Source organism: Cloeon dipterum, chromosome 2 (assembly GCF_949628265.1).
Source record: "Cloeon dipterum chromosome 2, ieCloDipt1.1, whole genome shotgun sequence".
NCBI lineage: Eukaryota > Metazoa > Arthropoda > Insecta > Ephemeroptera > Baetidae > Cloeon > Cloeon dipterum.
In genome coordinates this window covers 5,336,046-5,358,246 of record NC_088787.1, presented here as the reverse complement: position 1 = coordinate 5,358,246, position 22,201 = coordinate 5,336,046, and the positions used below count along the sequence as shown (strand labels likewise).

The 22,201-nt window shown below is 39.5% G+C and overlaps 3 protein-coding genes across 3 annotated transcripts; all 3 read left to right on the top strand.

The window, feature by feature from the left end:
- Nucleotides 1-5,000: 5,000 nt before the first annotated feature.
- On the top strand, nt 5,001-9,877 carry LOC135936817 (uncharacterized). The gene is made up of 4 exons (XM_065479785.1): nt 5,001-5,405; nt 7,483-8,061; nt 8,366-8,522; nt 8,893-9,877. Exons 1-4 carry the CDS (start codon nt 5,085-5,087, stop codon nt 9,426-9,428), a joined length of 1,593 nt encoding a protein of 530 aa, XP_065335857.1. The 5' UTR covers nt 5,001-5,084; the 3' UTR covers nt 9,429-9,877.
- A 2,970-nt stretch (nt 9,878-12,847) lies between these two features.
- Nucleotides 12,848-13,700, top strand: LOC135937406 (uncharacterized). Its single transcript, XM_065480556.1, has 3 exons — nt 12,848-12,856; nt 12,900-13,053; nt 13,114-13,700. The coding sequence occupies exons 1-3, from the start codon at nt 12,848-12,850 to the stop codon at nt 13,698-13,700; spliced, it is 750 nt and encodes a 249-aa protein (XP_065336628.1).
- Nucleotides 13,701-15,878: 2,178 nt separating this feature from the next.
- Nucleotides 15,879-18,705, top strand: LOC135935912 (protein yellow-like). Its single transcript, XM_065478541.1, has 4 exons — nt 15,879-16,221; nt 17,116-17,691; nt 18,006-18,159; nt 18,470-18,705. Exons 1-4 carry the CDS (start codon nt 15,901-15,903, stop codon nt 18,523-18,525), a joined length of 1,107 nt encoding a protein of 368 aa, XP_065334613.1. The 5' UTR covers nt 15,879-15,900; the 3' UTR covers nt 18,526-18,705.
- Nucleotides 18,706-22,201: the final 3,496 nt, after the last annotated feature.

Here is a 22,201-nt window from a genome sequence, read left to right as displayed (position 1 = left end):
TGGCAACTGTAAATTAATGACCTTCATCGTCTCATACATTTCCATGACCATAACTTACTACTTATTTAGATGAACAGAATATTATGGTCTCAAAGATTCCCAGAATTTTTCAGACAATATTTAATAAAACCAACTATAAAATGTGTCAAAAAAGTATAAATTTAACAGCCCTTGTTTATTATTTCAGTTACATGTACGGTGTTGGATTATCCAACATATTGTTGGCGCCGCAACTGGAAGAAGTCACACTCGACGTCCAAGAAAGGTATATCCCAGATTGTTTAGGTACCTATATGCCTCAAATTAAAAGGCGAGAGATTCTGAAAAACCTAAGAAGGTTAACAGTCAGACCGCCCAGCAATTGGCAAGACAAACCTATTCTTTCCGAAATTAAAAATGCTTTCCCTGATGTCGAAATTAAAGAAATATAATATAACTCTGATTTGTTTTAATTTTTTCTAGATAAATTAACCAACCCCTACAATTCAAAAATAAATTATTGGAATTCATTTTTCTGCCGCAATTACTTTGTTTTCGGCTTTTTTACTCTTACAAAATGATGAGAATCGAGAATCACGTAAATAATTGGTCTTTGAGATTTAGACCTTCCAGCATTTCTGTAGCAACCATGCTTTTTTTAAATTTTACCTTCATAAATCCGCAATTTAACTCATTTTAAATCCATTGGAGTAATTTTTGTCTGCAAAATTTTCCCGAATGAAGCCTTTTTAAATTGTTTAAAAATATGAATATATGAAAATATTCTCCGTTATTCAATTGCGTAAATTAAAAAAAGTTGATTGGTTCAATGACTAGTGTGTCACCGTGTGCGCATCTTATAAACTATTTAAGTTCATTTGCTATTATTTAATGACTATTTAATCACGCTCAGGTGCCGGCATATCACAGCCCAATATTCCAGACCAAATCAACGCAGTCTTAACGAAGAAAACTGTTTGCTACCTGGATAGATAAACGCACCTTCCACTCAATAGTCATATTATATAGACATTAGAGCTTATTTTTTTACGCTGCAGCCGAATTGTCTACTTTTTAAGATGTATAATTCTTTCCCACTCTTTGTCATGTCAGTTTTTCAATTATTTAAACAAATAAACGAACGATTTGCAGTAGTTTTCCGATTTACGAGTGGGCTTCACTCATGTTCTTTTATCCTCTGATAAAATTATAAAATTATTATCTAGTTCAACTTCCGCCGAGATGCATCCAGGACCGAGCCGTTTGATTGCTGAAATTTTGCAAAATAATTTTTTGCACTGCTGATAGAGGTCGCTGTTGATTAATTGCAAAGAAGCCGAGTAGGTTGCATAGCTCGCCAAACTGCAGGCGCTGCCTCTCCCTTGGATTTGTGTGAAAGTCAAGGAGCTGTAAGCAGAGTAAGCAGACCAACACAGGCTTCTATTTCCCGCTCGCCTCGGCGCACGCTCCCTCTCTTCACCATAAAAATCTAGCGCTGGTTTTTCTTTATTCCTCATTTATGTCTCTGACTGACTGATTGGTGCCTTGAAAAAGAGGACAAATTTGACGTAATTTAATTATAAAAAATTATCATTGAGTATGCTTTAAATTTTGAATTGAATGGTAAAAATTTGAAAATATTAAATTAATTAACTTATTTTAAACCTTCTACTCTGCAGCGGAAAAAATCAAACCTACTTTTAAAACGCAGAACGACTGCGAGTGCGAATCATTCATCTGCGTTTAAATAATTGCAAAACTGACATGATAAAGAATACGAACTAATTATAGACATGAGTTAAAAAGTAAAATGTGGCAATATTTATCTGCTGTGCCAATATCAGATGTGATGGCTTATTAATTAAAAAAACAAGAAAACGCAAATTAAAACTGTTGTTGATAATATTTTAGCGTGAAGATTGTGTGTTCAAAATAATACAGGTATGGAAATAGTGGCTGTCACGCACTTGGATATTTATTGGAAACTGTTTTAAACATAAATATACAATGCGCTTTGAGTCAAACTCCTTATTTCGGCGTGTCTAACAGTCTATCTCAACTGCGACATATTTGGTTGGAAATGTCGGAGTGATAAGTTTTAATTCAAATCCTCTACCAGCCTCTTTCATGCTCGACATGCACCTTAGATTATGAGTTGCGAGCCTAAAAGGTGTGTTGCTGGTGAAGTGACACGTTTTTAAGACATTCCTGAAAAAAATCCAACATTAAAGGAACCAAGAAGTAGATAAAACCAACCGGAAGATGATTGCGCAAGCTTGGCAAATATTTTGCGGATCTTGTGGCTCTTTTGAGTATTTTCTGTTAGGGTTGCCGATTTTGAAGTGGTGAGGACACATTCTCGGCACCTTCTCCGCTTCTTCTGAACTCAAGGGGTTGTCGAGGTTATTGTCGATCCTTTTGCTGCAGTAGATGCAAATTTTTCGTTCAGCACAGCATTCGAACAACGCACTGCGAATTATAAATTTATAGTACAGGCCCTTTAAAATGATTTTTGATAAAATTACGAATAAAGTTTGTTTGCTGCTTGGATGACATATATTCCTCCTTCACTGCTGCTCTCTCCCGCCGCACTGTTCCCTGCTTCCATCGAATCCATTATTGCAAACTATAAATAAATATAACGAATTGACTCTTAAATTTATTCTTTAACTTATTTAGATTACTTACTGTGATGTGCTTTTGTATAGAATGAGAATAGATATAGGCTGATTTGCGAGTGACAATGCGCTGTTTGTGGTTGGCTTTGGACAAATGAAATGCTTAAAATATGTCTACTGTTTTTTTATTTGTTTCTCAAACAAAGATAGAAGTCCAAATTACATACATGTTTATCCTTATTTAACAAAACCTCTTGGTACAATTTTATAAAATAAAAATATTTATTCATACAATATTTGCTGGGGTACTAATTCAAAATTAAATAACTGTCCAGATGAGTGACTTTTTCCATTCTAAAAACTTGCGTCCACATAAATCGCGAGTAAAAGTCGAGTTCGAGTGACAGAAATTTCGGAAATTTCGATGCTTTTCCTTTCCTGAATTTCGGTTTGATATCTTCCTCAGGACGCGGTTCAAGCGGCTGAGTTTTTGTGTGGTATATGCGCCTGGTGTTGAAAAGCGTTTTGAAATCGCGCAGTCAGCCTGCGTCAAACGCTCATACCGCAATTTCCTATATGTGCGCGATTACGAGTTATTTCCAATCGAGCCGAGTGAGTGCTTGAATTTTTCAATTATTTCTGTGGTTTGGCCAACTTTGATTAATTTCTTATCGAACCTCTGACGCAAGACTAACCTCCTGCGCAGATATAAAAAGAATTTTAGGAAGTTTTATCCAAAATATATTCACTGCTTAATTTCTTTCGCTAAGCGAGTTAGTTGCTTGGGTAATGTGCACCACGCAGCGATACAAAAAAAAAAACTATCTCAGATAGCTGGTAAGCCGGTTGATCGTGTGTCGCTCGTTTAAACCTAAATTGTAATTAGTACATTAAAGCTAGTGGCTAAAAAGTCCGTTTCAGCTTGATAGGCCTACAAATTCGATGCATTGAATGCAAAAAAGTCGTGGTAATATTATTCGTTGAAATTAATTTCACCAGATTTTTTTTTGCTTCAGGTTTTCTGACGTGAAAAGTTGATTTTGAACCGCGGGATTTATCAAAAGGGAAAAACCCAAAAACCTCCGGCTTGAAAATGAAACGCAGTTTATTTCTTTTCGTTATTCCAAAACTACTAATAAGAGCACATCGTTAAATTGATCCAAAAAATCTGTCAAATTATCATTTTATTAAAAATTTTCCTCTCTTATGAGGTGCAATTTTAAAAGGGTTTTGTGTCTAGTAATTTTTTTCCATTTTGTTATTGTTAATTTTTTAGAGGTGTCAGCCGCGAGATTTAAGATGGCGGCTTGTGGAACCGGCTTACAATTAGCCAAACTTTTTCTCTAGCGGGGGCTGGCCATTTTTACACGCGTCTGGCGCGACTGGCAATATTTTGAACGTGAAGTTCTTAATAGTGCTTTTAGACATTTCTCTCCTGTGCTTTTTAATTTTTGACCCTTTTTCACTGGAGGCTGCGGTGAAGCTTAGCCATGCAGGTCACACTCACGGCGGCTGGCTGCTGACCACGTTACCAAAAATTTGCCGGCTAGCGCGGCTGGCTGAGACCTCTATTAAATTTCAATAATTATTTTTCTTGTAAATGTGATATTTAGTCTTGAATAAAAAATAATAAACAAACATAAAAACATAAAAAACAAAATAAACCAGCCCGTTGGCTCGCATTGTTCAGCGGCACTCTCAGGAGTGTCAAAGCAATGTGAGGTACAGTATTTGAGCGGTTCGGAGATCTAATACTGGCCGCCCAATGTCAGAGATGGCAAAAAGTGGTTAGTTTAGTGACTCGAATTGCTCAAATTGCTCAACGGGCTGGGAGGCGACTCGCTACTTGCTGGTTTGCACCTTTCCAGCATGCGTGATTTGGCTTCACGGGACGAATGTCTAGCGTTTCAAAAAAAGTCCTCGGTGCGGAGGCAAGTGGCCCTTGAGTGGGCGTGGTCCCTGTGCGGCCTGGTGCGCCCATTCAATCCGTTTGCGGTGTTATTGGGACTCGGAATTAAGCATTCGTGCTAGTGCAGTGCGCGCCCTTCCCGGTCCTCCGGTCCTCGGACCGGGATAAAATGAGCAAAAAAAATTGTGTTTTTTATGGAGCTTATTATGGATTAGACATAAAATAAATTCAAATCTGAAGGTTTTTACGAAAATAATTCAAAGGATTATAGTTTTTTTCAAACATGCGCTGCTCAAATTTTTAAAAGGCAAAGAGATCTGAGATCCTGACTTTATAAAAACATTTTTTCCTTTTTAATTTAATGCACAGCTCTACTCAACTGTTGCTTTTTTCAACCGTAATCTACTGATTTTTATTTAATTCTAAAAGTTCCGGGATTTTGGAGTACAAAAGCCGGGTGTTTAAGTTCAATCCAACGCATTTGACTCTCTGGCTTCGCACCGTTCTGAATTTTCTCAAAATATATCAGTTGAGTTTTTTTCGTTCCTTCTTAGCACAGTTTGGAAGAGGCTAGAAGCATGAATTCGTTCTTGTGCACCTTTTCCTTGCTCTGGCTTTCATCCCTGGCCACCGCCGCCAACTTCATTTCAGTCTTTGAGTGGCCCAATCAATGGGATTACGAGTGGCCGTCCGAGGAGAGCAGGAATCGTTTCTTGTTAACTGGAGCTTACAAACCAGAGCATTTTCAAGCTCGTTACATGGCTGTGTACGGAACACGGATCTTCATCAGCCTTGATCAATTCTATGCTGGCATTCCGATAAGTCTGGTGGCTTTGCCGACGTACAGTGCGTCCATTGCACCCCCCAAGCTCACGCCATTTCCTTCGAGGAACATGCATGTAAGTAGCGTAAATAAATTCTATTTAATTAATTGAGAAAGTTGTTCTGAATCTAAAAATATGGCGAATCGCTTTTCTTGGGCTATTCTTTTCTCGTTTCTGTGGGTATGAAATGCAGCACCTTTTGTCCAGCGGTCGAATTTTCAGGTTCAGGGTTTAGGGCGATTTTTCAAAGGCACAAATCACAAATTTTCGGTACTCGTAGCCTCTACGCGGGGGTTTTCTCTAAAACCGAGATTCGGAAAGGACTAGCCAATAAGACAAAGCTAACGCGGTGTGCGGAAATAAATTTTCGGGCCCATAGCGCCGGAGTTATTAGCCGGGCAAATTTGTCGATATTCACCCTTTCGTCAGGATTAGAGTCGAGTCGACCCTTGGCAAAAATTGAAAAAAAAGATCCACAATAATCGATGCGCAATTTGTCTAAGAACGTTTTAAGACCAAATCCGATCTGATCGGATTAAAATCCTGGGATGCAATCGATTTGGCGCGCGGCGCGGAATGGTTTTTGCGCCTCCCATAAGGACAACATTACGGTTTTTAATTAGTAAAAAAAATAAATTCGGCCGCGAATACCACACTTTACCTTTTCCGATCGGCAAACAGTGACTGCTAACCGATTTTGAAAAATTTGGGGCCCATAGACGAATTACGGGGGAGTTTTAAAAATTTGGATTTTTTAATGACAGCATAAAATGGGCGTGGCACAGCCCCTGGACGAATTCTTTCCATTTTGGCGAATGAATCAGAACGCCCAAATCTTGATTAAAAGCAATTTCGCTATGCCAAAAAATTGTTATGCGGTTTTTTGGCTTTTGCACACGATAGTGTGTGTGCATACAGCAAAAGGCGTTTTCTGTGAGCCGGCCTCGACGAGAATGGATTTAATTTTGCCAAAATTCGACCGCTCGTCGGAGAGTTGACCACGATACCCTCATTCGACAGGGCTCTGGCCTTGCTTTCCCTACTTCCCTACCGACCATTCTCAGGGTACCGCGACCTGAGATCCTTGCCCAGGCCGAATTTTAATGCTTTTTCAGCGTTTTCGTGCACATATGACGGTACTCGGCGGCAATATCTCGCTCTCCAAACCACGGAACTTCTGACCTTCCTCAGGTCGCGCACCCTGAAAACTGTTACAACGCGGTTCTAACGGTGCTTTTACTTTTTTTCGGCTCTTTTGAGTGTCTCAAAATGCCGAATTTGAACTCGCGATGCAACGCGCACACGGGCGGAGCGAGCGTCGCCGCGCAGCGCCGCCAACAGGTACTCTAATTTTGCTGTGGCGAATGCTGTATAGCGAAGAAGTGCGCGTCAGCGAAGCACTTTGCGGCAGAGCATTATTCAGCGGCGCCACCGACTCTTTCTCTAATTTTTGCTGCGCTCTCCAGCGAGGCGCTTTTCGGCGGAGCGGCGAGCGTGGCGCCCGAATAACTCTTTTTCCCTTTTTTCAAAATACACAATTCATTCCGAAAGTTGACCCACGCAACGAAAATTTTTAAGCAATTTACCAATGTCTCAACGGGGGCACTGCTCGGATTTTTTTCGTCTAATAATTCGACGGGGCAAAGATAGGGTTAGTAGGTCACGACCACTCCCTGGAAATGTTTCGGCGTGCCCCGCTACCCGCCCCACCCTGGCAACCATTTTCTAGGTGGCCCACCCTGAGACCGGCCCCCGAGTGGATTTTTTCCATTTTTCCGGTGCCGATGAGCCTCCGCGTTTTTTTTAGGGTGTCGAACCTGCCCCTGACTCGGATTGCAAGTGCAAAGCGCATAGTTAGTAATAAGGAACTTAAAATCGTGGCAAGCTTTAAGCTTATTGCTAAAAACCGGTCTTCTCGTCAATTTGACAAAATTTTCCTTTGCAATAAAGTTTTTGAATCTGCCAAAATTACAATGCATCACGTGTATTTTTCCCTGAATGTTTTTATTATTTCGTTGTAGAAGCGAAATAATTTGGAAACTATAGAAAGTCGCTTTGCTATATAAATCCATTTCATTTTGTGATTGATTTCTGTGAGTGCCAGTTTGACTCGATTGTTAAAAAGAGCCAATCAATTCTTCTATTTTTGCAGGGAAAGGGAGACTGTGACAAAATTGAAGAAGCAACGGGGCTGGAAGTTGATTCGGCTGACAGGCTATGGGTGTTGGACAACGGTAGCGAAGATTGCTACGCAAAATTATGGATTATACATCTGTCCAAGAACGATCAAACCGAAATCATCCATGTTTTTCCTTTTAAAAAATCGACGCACGATTTGGTGCTTGATGAAACGCCCAACGATACCTTGGCTTACATTGCGTGGTGGGGTGGAAAAAACATTGTCGTGTTTAGTTTGAAAAGAAAAAAATCTTGGATAATGGATATAAAAGAAATCGACGTTATTTCTATTGCCCTTTCCCCGAAGGAGGAGCCGAGACAGCTTTACCTTGGCAAATGGAAATCCACCGAACTGTATTCCATTTCCGTTGCTGCACTTCGCAATAACCAAACTCGAGCTGCAAATCCAACACTAATCGGAAATTGGACTGCAATTAATCCGTATCGAATGCTGATGGACAACCACGGCACCATATATGCCGCCTTTTTTGAGACGAATTACACTTCCTTTTTCCACACTTCCCGCCCATTTAAGGAGCAACGTTTATATCAGGTATAGGAAACCGATTTAAAATATCATTTGTTTGAGAAGATAATATTTTTGCGATTAGTCAAACACGGTTTTTGTGAATCCCCATAATCGTAAAATATTTTTGGGAGAAACGCTTTTGTTGAGAGCGGGTGCTCCTCGTTTGAGGTGGCCATCAAGAAAATTTATAAAAATTAAATATTTAATACGGTTAAAAACTTTTTGTAGCTCACGCGATATTAAATTTTTTAAACACGATACAAAAATTTAACTGTTTTCCCTAAACTCTACATCCACTCAGTAATTTTTAATCATTGATTGGTTTTAGGCCAATATACGGTATACTGGTTTGCCGTTTACTTTAGCCTTGGATCCAAGTGGAATCCTTTGGATGGTGGTTTACGATGACAAAGGAGAGCCAAAATACAGGATTTTAAAGGCTGCAGTCGGTGCTGAGTCATATATTTTCAAGCCCTCACCACCTGGTAAGTTTCTTCTGAACACAGTTCCCTTGACAACTTTCAGATGCCAAAAAGAATGAAAAATAAATCTATTTTCCTTTTGTATCTAAATAAACCATCCAAATATATTTTAAATAACTCTTGCTTTTATTAAATCATCGTGTCTCTAGATTTTTCTCTTTTTTTAACTATTGAAAAATACAAACATTTAGAGTTTCCCTGACGCTGTTGGGATTTTTTTCACTTAAAAAATTCAAATTTAACGAGCAGAATAAGCAGAAACTGTTCACGAACTTTTTTCAATAATGCTACAGACTAAAGCTAAAAATTTGTTGATTTCCCATTGATTAAATTAATGAATTAATGACATCATGTCGATTTATTCATATTTCAGTTACGCCAGCTATTGCGACCACTCCAATAACCACCACTACCAAATCAGCGCGTGTTAAAAGCACAAAACGATTCAAGTCTACTCCAACCACAGAAAAATCTTTGAAGGTAATTGTTGGGGAAACTGCCACAGCCGCGGTGCAGGACCAGGAGTGTGAGTGCAGCATCATGTCGGAAAAATTGGACCAATATTGGCTGTTTATCATCATCCTGATCGCCTCCATCGTGGTCTACGTGATCTTGTCGAGTTTGACCTTTTTGTGGTTCATCCTGAGACAGAAGAGAAACAATCCGCCAAAAGCCAACGAGGAACAGCAACTGTCCGTTTTCCGTAACAACCAGCAGGAAGTCCAAGATGAGAATTCGAGAGGTGCCGCCTGCACAAATTCCGTTTCGGCCGATTACGATGACGTCGGCCCCGTAGAAGAGCTGTACGAGGAAGTTATATATCACCGGCCCGCTTGCACACCCCCTCCTCCTGATCTCTACGAACAGCCGATAACTGTCTCAGAACGCCGCGATCGGCAAAGAAAGTGAAAGCGATGCCTACAAGGCCGAGGACTTCGAGGCCGACACCACGTTTAGAAGATGCGACTTACGAGTCAGGGCAAAACCTGAAACTCTTAAGCACCATCGGCCTTAGGCTCTAAATAATATTTTAACTTAATCTTTCGTTCATAGACGCATAATATCCTTTAACATGATGTATCGTTGTTTTCTTTTGGAAAAAAATAAATCTTTTTATGTTTCTAATGATACCAAAACTATATACTGTGAATGAAGACAAGTAGTGTGGCATATAGTTCATTCCGCTCTGCATGTGTTTTCAAGATTTTAAATTGTTGTGTGATAATTTTAATATTTATATACTATAGGCCCACTCTGACTCGATCTGTCCTTTTGCTAGTTGTTTGCCAGGGAGTGTTGCCTTTTCTCACGCATTTATAATTTTATCAATAAAATTGACTATATAAAAATGTGTGTAATTGACAAAGTATGTGAATAAACAAAAAATAAGTATTTTACATTTTCAATCATTCCTCATAATTCTGATGAATAAACTGGCTATTTCTCGCAGCTAAAATATATCACTTAACAAAACAAAAACCCGATATTTGAAATAAATTTTGAAAAACGCTTGAGTCAAGTATCGTTAAGTGTGTAATAGTCAGCAACTCTTTATTTATTTTAATTTCTCCTCTAATCTTTATGAATGGAAAGAGATAATAAAGCAGTGTGCTGTTGTGTTGGCCGGAAGGAAATGAGTGAGGCGGTGATAAGAAGCTATTATTTCTGCTCTCATCCTTCAGTAGATTTTATAATGTAAATAACGCTTTTATTAGAAGACATTAGTAAAGAAAAAACCGTGACAAACTCAAGAATCTAGAGCAAAAAAATCTCAAATTGATCTTCAAACAAAATAAATTTAAATTAAAATCAAGTCGCATTCGCATTAAAAATTACTTCATGTCTCTATAGCTCCTCATATATTATTTGAAGCTTGAAATCACAGCTTCCTCGCAATTTTCGGCATTTCTGGCATTTCCATCACTCGTCCCATAGTCCCCATCTTTGCCTATACTTTTAACCAGCTGCTCCGATAGGGATCGCGTGCCTTGCAGCCGCTTTACCACCCCTTATCCTCGGCCGTTGCAACATTTTGAGGTTTCTGCGGTCGGCGACTCTTGTAGAAAGCGTTTTCCAATCGCTCAGTCCACATTTTCCTGCATTTACGAGATAACGAAGTTATTTCCAAACGAGCCGAGTGAGCGATTGAATTTTTCAATTATTTCTGCGGTTTGGCCGGCTTTGGTTTCTTATCGAACCTCTGACGCAAATAACAAAACCTGCTTATGAAAATAAAATAAATTTATTGAAGATGGGAAACAACACACACTGTTATCAGAAACCGCGAGCGGTGGCTACTACGGGGGAGCGGCAATCACCGATCAGACGAGAGCAAGACAAGTGCCGCACATTCCTCTCGCACCCTTTCGCCTCATAAAAATCGGTAAGCAAATAATTAAAAGAAGTTGTCTCAAGTTACTGGCCGCACAGGCTGCTTTTTAAACTTTTGGATTTATCAAGGGAAACCCCCGAAAATTTCTGGGTTCAAAGTATGGAACGCAGTTTATTTTAGCTTAATCTCCGGAAATGTGCTTAATTCATCTATAATCTACCATAAAAATTAATCGTTGCTAGAAAATAATTATGACGATTCATGAATTTGCACCTGATCTTGGGTAATTTAGTAGAAGCGGAAACATTTGTCATTCTCTCGGAGCCATAAAGGTTAGTCAGGTACGACTCGTTCCCTTAGAGACCTCCAGAAAAAGTCCAAATAGATTGAGCTTTTTCTAAAAATTTCATTCCTTGAATTTTAATTCGATTTCTCCCTCGATGAGCGGCTGCGTTTTTTTTTTGCTCGTAATTAAGCTTCTGCGGTCGGCGCCTGCAAAGAATCGTCATTTTAAAATTTCCTCTCATTATTATTAAATTCGAGCAATTTATTCCACTTGAGTAAATTTAAATGGATAATAAACGATTGAATGCCTTGATCTGCTATAACTTTCACTCAAATTCTTATCAAATAAAAGGCAGCCGCAAAGTGTATTTCTATACTTCCGTCTTCCGTGCAGCCCGTTGTTTTCCAATCTGATTTAAATAATAAAAAACAGCATTAAAATAAATTACAAATAAAAGCGATCGATTAATTCTAGAACAAACAATAAAAATTGTATAATTTTTTGTCTTTTGTTCCTTTTTGTTAATAGTTGGAAAATGAGCATGACTCCGTTCTTGTACGCCATTTTCTTGCTTGGCCTTTCATCCCTTGCCACCGCCGCTAACTTCACTCAAGTCTTCCAGTGGGATTTTTTTGACTACGAGTGGCCGTCAGAGGCGAGCAGGGAACAGGCCTTGAAAGATGGAAAATTTAAACTAGAGAATATTGTACCTCGTTACATGGCAGTGCACGGTTCAAGGATCTTCATTAGCCCTGAATACTACAACACTGGCATACCGGTCAGTCTGGTCTCCTTGCCGACGAGCAGCGCGACCTCTGTGTCCCCGAAGCTCACTGCATTTCCTTCGTGGGACATGCATGTAAGTAGCAAAATTAAATTATATTCAATGGGGAAAGTTGTTCAGAATCTGCAACCCGGTTGACCCGGTTTTAAAATAGAACCATGCAATCAATTTATATTTTTGCAGGGATTGGGAGACTGCAACAAAATTGAAGGAGCAAGAGGAATGGAGGTGGATTCTCTTGGGAGGCTGTGGGTGCTCGATCAGGGTAGTGACAATTGCAATGCCAAACTTTGGACCATCAACTTGTCCAACAAAGACGAGACCAAACTAATTCATCGATTTCCTTTTCTAAAATGGATGCACGACTTGGTGCTTGATGAAACACCGAACGGAACCTTGGCCTACATCTCGCGGTGGGATGAACAATACATTGGCGTGTTTAGTTTGAAAAGAAAAGAATCCTGGATCATGGACACGCCAGGAATAAGAGCCTATTCCATTGCCATTTCCCCTAAAATGGAACCGAGACAGCTCTACATTGGCAACTTCAACTCCACTGAGCTGTATTCAATTTCCGTTGACGCAGTTCGCAACGGAACTCTAACTGCACAACCGAATTTAATCGGAAACTGGACTGGAATTAGTTCTTATAGAACGCTGATGGACAACCACGGGACCATGTATGTCGCCTTTTTGGCGAATAAACACACACACATACACTTCTGGAACACTTCCCAGCCATTGGAAGAGCAGGATTTTTATGAGGTAGGTCGCACCAGTTTAAAATAACATAAGAATTTTTGGATCCTCGAACAAATTTTGTTCTATACAGGAATTACGCGATCTGACAGTACAAATGATAAATATTTTGATCAAATATTTCACTCTGCTTTATACATTTCAATAACAAACTTCAAGAAACCTTCATGCACTCTGTAGACGGTAATCATTTTGGGTCGGGGCATTGCTTGGTTTTAGGTCGCTGGTCTGAATATTTACTGGCCGTTTACTTTTGCCTTGGACCAAAATGGAACGCTTTGGATCACGGAGGTTGATTTTCTTAAAAGGCCAAGATACAGGCTTTTGAAGGTTGCAGTCGGCGCAAAATCATATATCTTCGATTCCACACCAGGTAAGTTTCTTCCTGAATACATCCCAAAAGACCTAACACAAATTCCTGTTACCATTACAGAAAGATGCAGCTTGTCTGTTCCTGAGGAGCAGGAGAGTATCATCCTGACAGAAGAATTGGACCAATGTCGAATGTTTAATATCATTCTGATCTGCTCCAACGTATTTACCGTCATCCTGTCGAGTCTAATCATTCATTGGCTCCATCTGAGACAAAAGAGGAAGAAATCCCTTTCAAAAATCACCAACGAAGCCCAGCAAATGTCCGTTTTGCGTGAAAACCAGGAAGTTCAAAATGAAAACTCGAGAATTGTCGCCGCAACTTCCGTTCTGACCGGATACGATGACGAAGGGCTGTACGATGAAGTCATATACCACCGGCCCCCTTGCACACCCCCTCCTGTGGATCCCTACGAGAAGCCGATATGCCATAGCCCGTGCTGTGTGAAGAAAGTAAAATCAATGCCGGTGAGGCCGAGGACTTTCGAGGAATTTGGAGAGGCGCCTCATGCTCCAGTTGAGTACGACGACGTCGGCCCTGCTGAACCGGAAGAACAGGATGATTACGTCGCACCGGCACCTCCCATAACACCGCATTGTGAAGAAACCACTTCCGAGTCAGCGCAGTACCTGAAAATCCTGTCATAAAACTAGAGGTTCTAAAAATGAATGTAAATATTAATACATAACATATGTTGCGGTTTATAGACGCATATCCTTAGCCTGTATTTACTTTTAGAAAAATTAAAAAAATAATCTTGTTAATTCTAGGTATTTTCTGTTAAACCATTCCGTAGATTTAGCATGAATAAACTGCTGGCTATTATTTCCATAGCATAAAACATTTGCTTAAAAAAATAGAAGCCATCAATAAAAAATTAAACGTTGAACGCTAATTGTTTTTTAACTTCAGGAAGAAATAAAATCAAACGTATCTGGATTCTTTGGATCAAATGATGGTTTTTATTTTGGTAAATTTTTACGTCCTCAATGAAAACTTGTTGAAAAATGTAAATTTTATCGATTTTTTCTTTCTAAATTATTTCTATTATACGACAGGCAAAAAAATTAGTTGTTTTTTAGCTGGATTGCTTGCAAAATATCTGCAGTTTGTTTCCTTTCCAGTTTTCAGCATTCATTTATACTCGCTTGTTTCTGCGGTTAAGATAATAGTTGTTTCCTCTCAGCAGCGCTCTCGAATATCGTGCTCTAAAATAGTAGGCATATTTGATCGAAAAGCAGGGGTGTAGGCACAATGTGGTAATGTGGTCAAGTATACTGAGGCTTTGCAAAATTGCCTATATTCGAAATTGTATTTGTGGCGCCATCTTCCAGTTAATACCTAAAAATCATTAAGGCCAACCTGTGCACAGCTCATTTTTTGTGCGCATTCACTTTACTCCGGCAAATATTTCATTTCATATAAAAACCTCTAGTTGTGGTTAATTTAAATGTTAAAAACTGGATCAAAAACTCTTTCCGATGAAGATAATTACAGAATTTCCAATAGAATCTTTTTAATGGATCGATTTTTTGTTCCTCACATGTCTGGCGCTCCTTGTTTTTTCAGGTAGTAATAAAGAAAAAAGATTATATTTTGTCCTTTATGACGTTGAGTAAAAGTAGACTCCCGTGCGGAAAGAAATTTAGGAAAACAAAAAAACGCTTTTGGTCACTTTTTCACGGCTTAAAATTCATCATTCCCTTGGCATCATTACGTAATTTCGGTGGAAATGGATAAATCATGCACAACACAGAACACACTGTTATCAAAAAAGCGAGCGGCGATTGCGGATCGGCAATCATTCGACGTGAACGAGGCCGCACAGCCGTCTCGCGCATCTCGCACACTATCGCCACATAAAAAACGGTAAGCGGAGAAGTGTTTGCCTTAAAAAACTTGTCCCGACAGACTGCTTTTGAATTCTTGGATTTTCCGGTTTCAGGATTTTCATTCGGCAATTTTGGCTGTATATTTGAGCTGTACGGTGGTGAAACCCTATGAAAAGACACCAAGTTCGATGAAATTGGAAATTTTCGAATTTTTTTATCTCAGGGTCACGTCAGGGTCAGACCCTGAAGGTCGATTTCGACCTTCCTTGGTCTACCCTAGGCCCTCTTGGTGTTTCTAAGCAAGTGAAATGCGAAAAAATCAACTTGAAGAACGAGAGGCGAACTCGCCGCTCTGAGTGCATGCGCGGTCAAGCGGCCTCGAGCAGGTTTTCAAACTTCAAATTCAAATTGCAGCAAAACTATCGCGATTGCACCTATGAAACTTGGTGTACTTGTGCAGAATTTCACGGGCTACATTTCAGCCCTGAACCCCAACAAAATCGTAGGGGGCTATCATCCCTTAATTTTGAATTTTCAAGAAAAGGTCGCAAAAGGTGACCTTGACCTTCGACCTGCGAATTTTTTGTAAATGCTTAAGTTGTTCAGAATCGAAAACTAAGTTAGGCAGTGAAAATTTCAAGGTGATACCTCAACGCAGTCAAGAGTTGCAGTTTAGAATTCATTAACAGAATTCGTTTTTTGGGTATTTTTGAGATACCAAAAAAATAGGGAACGCCCCCATTCCCGAGCTTCAAATTTGGAATTTCACCATCTATTAACAAGTACTTTAAGCAAATATGACTGCCACCTAAAAATTTCAACGCTGAAAAATCGCGTCTAATCGACCTCCAATCTCGCAAATAACTGCTCACATAGTGAATGAAATAGAATCTATAAGCTAATATTCATATCAAAAATATCTTAGCTCGAAAATAATTTATTCATGATTTTACACCTGTGTCGTTTTTTTGTTTGTTTCCGTGCCTTCTTTGAACAGTTGGAAGAGGCTGTAAGCATGTCTCCGCTCCTGAGCGCCATTTTCTTGCTCGGCCTTTCATCCCTGGTAACCGCCGCCAACTTCACTCAGGTCTTCCAGTGGGATGAATTGGATTTCGAGTGGCCGTCCGAAGCGAGCAGGACACAAGCCTTGAAAACTGGGGGTTTTACACCAGAGAACATTTATCCTCATTACATAGCTGTCTACGGAACAAGGATCTTCCTCAGCCTGAATAAATACAATATAAATATTCCGGCAACTCTGGTGTCTTTACCGACAAGCAGCGCGTCGTCCTCTGCACCCCCGAAGTTCACCCCATTCCCTTCGTGGGAGATGAATGTAAGTAGCAAAAATAAATGGTCGTTTCGTAGTTTAATATGGGTTTTCCTTCTTTAAAGTGATATGTTTTCAAATAAATGTCCATGGTTTACCTTTTATTTTCTGATAATATTCGTTAATCTATGCGTGGCTGCGGTTTTGCGTCACTTTTGTTGCATTAAAAGCGCAGCGCGCATAGCCAGCGAGACGGAATTTTCACTTTCTATAGAGATTACTATACCTTCGCAAAATTTGAATTGTTGCAAAGCCTAGAAAAATATGCTTTGAAATAATAAAATAAGAATAAAGTGATACGCCGTATGTTAGCATGATTTGTACGGATTTGGTGACAGGGGTCGCCCAGCTATTACGACTGCGCAGAAGGTTTTAAATTTGGTCACGAATGCGCAGTGATGCGTTTTGACCTCTCACTGAGATTAGAAAGCGATATGAACATACTGCGCACGCTTAAGATGCGCACAAGTTTACTGCGCAGCTTCAAAATGGGCGAATTTTTCAAGCTGACTAAATATTTTTGTTGTTATTTGTTTACTAACAGCTGCTTAGCCCGGCAATTGGCGAATCGACCATTAGTAGATGTCTAATATGGAAATGTAACAAAATACGCGGGAATGTAATTATTAGGGCGGCACACACCTCTTTTTTTACGCTTCTGATTGGCCGCTGGACTGTCTCCTGATAGGCCTCAATTTTTTCGAGGCACCATATTGATTTCTCGCAAGCGGGAAACCAACACAGATCGCAACCTGGCCCCCGGTGGGGTCGCCCTAATTATCTCTATTATTAATATAGTTGCAAAAAAGTTCACTCGTTGGCCTGGCCACGTCTAAGTAAAAATATTCAGTTATTGACCACCTCTCGTTTAAAAGAGCCAAACAATTTCTCTTTTTTCAGGAATATAATAGAAACTGCAACAGAATTCAAGAAGCAAAAGGGCTGGAAGTGGACTCTCTTGGCAGGCTGTGGGTGCTCGATCAGGGTAGCAACAATTGCAATGCAAAACTATGGACGATTGATTTGTCTAACGGAGATGACACCAAACTAATTCATCAGTTTCTTGTACAAAAACGCATGTATGACTTGGTGCTCGACGAAACGCCCAGCGAAACCTTGGCCTTCCTCTCGCAGTGGGGTGAACAGCGCATCACCGTGTTTAGTTTGGAGAGAAATGAATCCTGGATTGTTCACACGCCAGGAATCGAGTTTTTGTCCATTGCCCTGTCCCCTAAAAAGGAACCAAGACAGCTCTACCTCAGCAAATGGAACTCAGAAGAACTCTATTCAATATCCGTTGCCGCACTCCGCAATGGAACTCGAACTGCCAATCCGAAACTTATTGGAAAGTGGAATTCGAGACCATACAGAATGCTGATGGACACCCAGGGGATCATGTATGCCGCATTTATGGGGAGGACTTACACGTCCTCTTGGAACACTTCCCAGCCATTTCAGGAGCAACGCTTTTATGAGGTAAGTCAGAATAGATAATTTTGTTTTTATTTTGAAACAATAAAGCGCCTCGATAGTTTGATATTGTAACGAGTTTTTGGATCTTCCATCAATTTTTTGTCCACTGCGCAATATTTATCGATCGGACCGTTCAAATAACAAATTCCCGAGATTGTCTCTTGTTTGAGGTTGATTGTCTATTAGTAAATTGCCGCTTTTTGCTGTCCTTGTTATTGTTTTTTGGAACTTGAAATTTAACCCTCTGGCAATCGATTTCTCTAAACTTTCACTCAGCAATTTTTAGTCATTTTGATTCGGTGCGTTGCTTGTTTTAGGTCGCTAGACAGGATACTGTTTTGCCGTTTACTCTTGCCTTGGACCAAAATGGAACTCTTTGGATGACTTTGTTTGATAAGGACAAAAAGCCAAGATTCAGGATTTTGAAGGCTGCAGTCGGTGCAAAATCTTACATCTTCGAGTCCTCACCAGGTAAGTTTCCTAAGAACACAGTTCAATTCACTTATTTTAAATGCTAGATATTTTTTTTTGTATTCAAAGCCAGGCAAAGAGCAATTTTTCCCTAATAATTTCAAGTTTTGTGTGTAAAATTTTACACTGTCTGAAAACCAAACCAAGAATCAGCGCCCCCATTATTAATTAATCTAACAAACACAAAACAATTATTTTAAAGCTCCTCTAAGACTCTATTTAATTAATTGATTAAAAATTCAATTCTCTATGACGGTTAGAATATCTTCGTATAAATAAATGACATCGTGTCGATTTATTCTTATTTCAGTTACACCTACCATTTCCAAAGAGACCAATGCAACGCCTGTTACAAGCACAGAATGATCCGCAGCTTGTCTATTCCGATGACAAAATCTTCGACGTCTGCTGGGGAAACTGCCACAACCGAGAGGATTAATAGTTATTCAATAGAAAAATGTAGCTAGACAGCATAATATATCTCTCACTAAATATTTGTTGTGATTTTTTCGATTTTTCAATATAGATCTGATTAAAAAGTTTTCATTTCTCGGCTTTCAATGTTAAACCCACAAACACGATATTATTTGGGCTTATCACACATTTGAGAGAAGAGAATGAGGTCAAGTCGGTGACCTTTCATCCATCATAAGTCATCAGTGGGGCGCCGTTGCGGACTCTGGCCCAAATCTCAGCCTCTTCATCTTCTTCTCGCCGAGAAATACGGCCAAAGTGCAACCAATATCGCCTCCTCTTGCAAATTTAAATAAAAAATTTAACCGACGCGAATCCTCAAAGGGTCCTCAGTGTCGAAATTCGTTAATTTCCATTTAATTGTCTCTCAGCTTTTAAATAAACTAATTAAATTATTTATTTATAGATATGACTGACCTGAAATTGTAACATTTTATCACAGAGTTCCTTGGCCGCCGCGTATATATAATATAAAAGCGCGGCTGCTCTGCTCTTTTTCTCTTTCCGCCGGGCGCCGAGTCTCGCTACTAAAGCCGCGCCTTCTAATTGATTGCAGAAAAAAAATAGCATCAATGCCACACCGTGGCGTGCGGCTATATATTAATTAAGAAAAGTTACGACATTATGGAAGGTGTATTTCGTGGTCACGTGGGTAGCCGCCAGCCGCAGCCGTTGGGAAAAAAATCGGTTGATCCGGTCCCGCCAGCCGCCGCCGTAAATGTAGTAGTTGAAGCATGGTAAAATAATTTAAAATGGGTATAAATTATAATTTAGATGATTTAAACGGAAAAAACACCTAAATAGTGCTCACGTCTGGTTGGAGGCGTGGCCAGCTGGAATGAGACAGAGCAATTTTTAATTAAATCACTCGAAGCTATGCAAGCGGCGTGAGACGCATGCTCGGCGGAAAGCAAAAACAATAGGAGTGGCGGGCACTGACAATGAGAGAGGAGATAAAAAATAAAATTAAACTTATCGGAACGAGGGACTTGGAGTTTCTCTCGCAAAACTTCAAGACTAATAACATATTTCATAAATATTTCAGTCGAAAAACATATTTACTAGGATTGGAAAAGAAATGAATTATCCTCGTATGAGTGAATGATGTGTGCTAAAGCTAAAAAATAAAAGAAGACAACACACTGTCAAAACCAGGGTTCACTAGGGATGTGCAAAAATAGTCGATTTGGCAAAGAAATAATCGATTATTATAGTCGGAAATTCAGAGGCGAATAATCGGTTTTATAATCGGTTTCTAGTCAAATAATCTATCAAATAATCGGTTTCATATGTGGTTTCCTGTTCCTATATTCGCGATAAATTATATATTTTTCTATGCTACATTTTTTAATTGGAAAAGCAATAGAAGTTCATTTAGGATATTAAAAATTAAAATTTGTAACATTTTGCCGAAAGCAATTTTAAATTTTCATATCACTATTAGCTCTTGTGGAATGTTTTAATCGTGTTGAAGTATTTTTATACAGTTAAAATTTAATTAAAGTCGCACAGATAGGTCAAAATACTTAAACAAAAATAATTGTTTGAGTGAAAAAGTTAAAGTAGAACTTACAATTAACAGTCCGCTAAAGATTAAATATTTTTGCATTGTTGGCTCTATATTGTTTTGGGGACTAAGCAAATTCTACAATGAGCAATAATGAAATCAGGTCTGTCAAACAATTAAAGTTCGGATATTGCCTAACTGCTTGACAAATTATAGAGTTTGTCAAAGAGTTTTTCGCTTAATTTCGATCTCTTTCGTCACGATCTGTCCAATTATTGGTATGTGATTTATGATCTAAGTTGCTCTTCTGGTGAAATAAACTATGAATTCAATTCAAAATCCCGACATCATACAGGCAAAAGAAAAAATAATCGATAATCGGTTTTGCACATCCCTAATGGTTCACAAAAACCCGCATATTCCCGGAAAACTCGTTGCATTGCAAAAATAAGCTAGTATTTTGCGGGTTTTTCCGAAAAAACTTTTATTCTTATATGGAGTTAAACATTGGGACGCGCCGCATGTGCATTTCATTTGATTAAACCGGCGAAAAGGACGCGCGAAAGGCACGAGAGTTTAACAAACTGCAATTGCGCGCGGCCGGCAGCCTCTTCAGCCTATCGGTGGACCTCCTGGGCCATATCGCAAATAATCATTGCCAGGTGACCTCATCAGGTCACGTCACCTGAGCTCAAGGACAGCCAGCGTTTTCATTCGCATTGTTGAATAAAGTTTAAAATCACATAAATTGATTTGATTTTAAAGAGGATTGATACTGAAAATGCACGAACTCATTCCTTAGGGTTCAATTTAAGCCAAAATTGACCTTAGTGCTGGAAAATTTGGAGAAAATTGGCAAAATTTATATTTTTATTGTATGTAGGAAAATGTCCTTTTTTGTTATTGAAAATTGCAGAACATCATCGATCAACAATTAAAATAATTTTCAATTCTTGCCCTTATCAATCCCCTCTCTTAACTTTCACACTTACCCCGGAATCAATTTTGTTTTGACGAAAATGCAAGAATGTAGAATTAAAACATGCATGCGCAAACAGAACAACAGCAATTAAGAATACAAAAATTACGCCAAACGAAACGACAACAATATAAAGTGTTCCCACTGCCATTGGCACATCGGCGCCGCCGACTTCTTGCCCAATTTCATTCCCTTTTTCGGATTTAATCACACCGGGGGAGCTAAAAGAATCTCAAATCTCGAGTTTGTTCATTGGGACTGTGCTGAAAATATTGTATTACGATTTTTCGCACTATTTTACTCGCGGAGATGTGCATGCAACGTGCACACGCGGCCGTTCTTTTCATCAGTCGTGCAAAAGCTCACTGATTTTAGTCTACGCTGCCGGTCGTGCAAACGGAAATTAGTTTTATTTCAGTTAAAATTCGGCCGATCGTCGACCACGACCCCTTCTCAAATAGGCATTTTATTCTACTTTAAAATGAGATGCCCAAACGACCTTTTTCAGGTTAATCCTGTCCGCGGCCGGGTTTTAATGCGTTTACGAGCACATTTATTCATACATTTGAGGCCAATATTTTTAGCCCCATCCACCCTGACGGCCTTTGACAGGTTACCGCACCCTGATATCGGTTCCAGAGCATCTTTTCACGATTTATCCAACAACAATTTTCACACTACGCCAATTATTTCGAGATTTTCAACATCCACTCGGCAATTGTTTGGTTTTTTTCATCATGATCCAATCCAAATAGCAAAAAAACGAAGCAAAAACGCGTGCGGCGCGATTTTCTCGACGGTCGGAGGGCGCGGGGAGCCCGAGGGCCCATTGGGCTGGTGAAGCGCTTGTTATTTTAAGAATAAAAAAAATGTAAAGTCAGCTCTAAAAGCCAATTTTTGCTGATTTTGTGTTCAGCTGAAACAGAGCTCCTATACTGGCAATGAGAATCACGTGCACTCGTGATGAAAACAAGGTCAAGATCGAATGACTCATAATTATGCGAGTCTGGCTGGCTTGATATTGAACTTGACCCTTGCGCCCTCCACCAAACAGCGACAAGATAATCGAAACTGCAACCTTA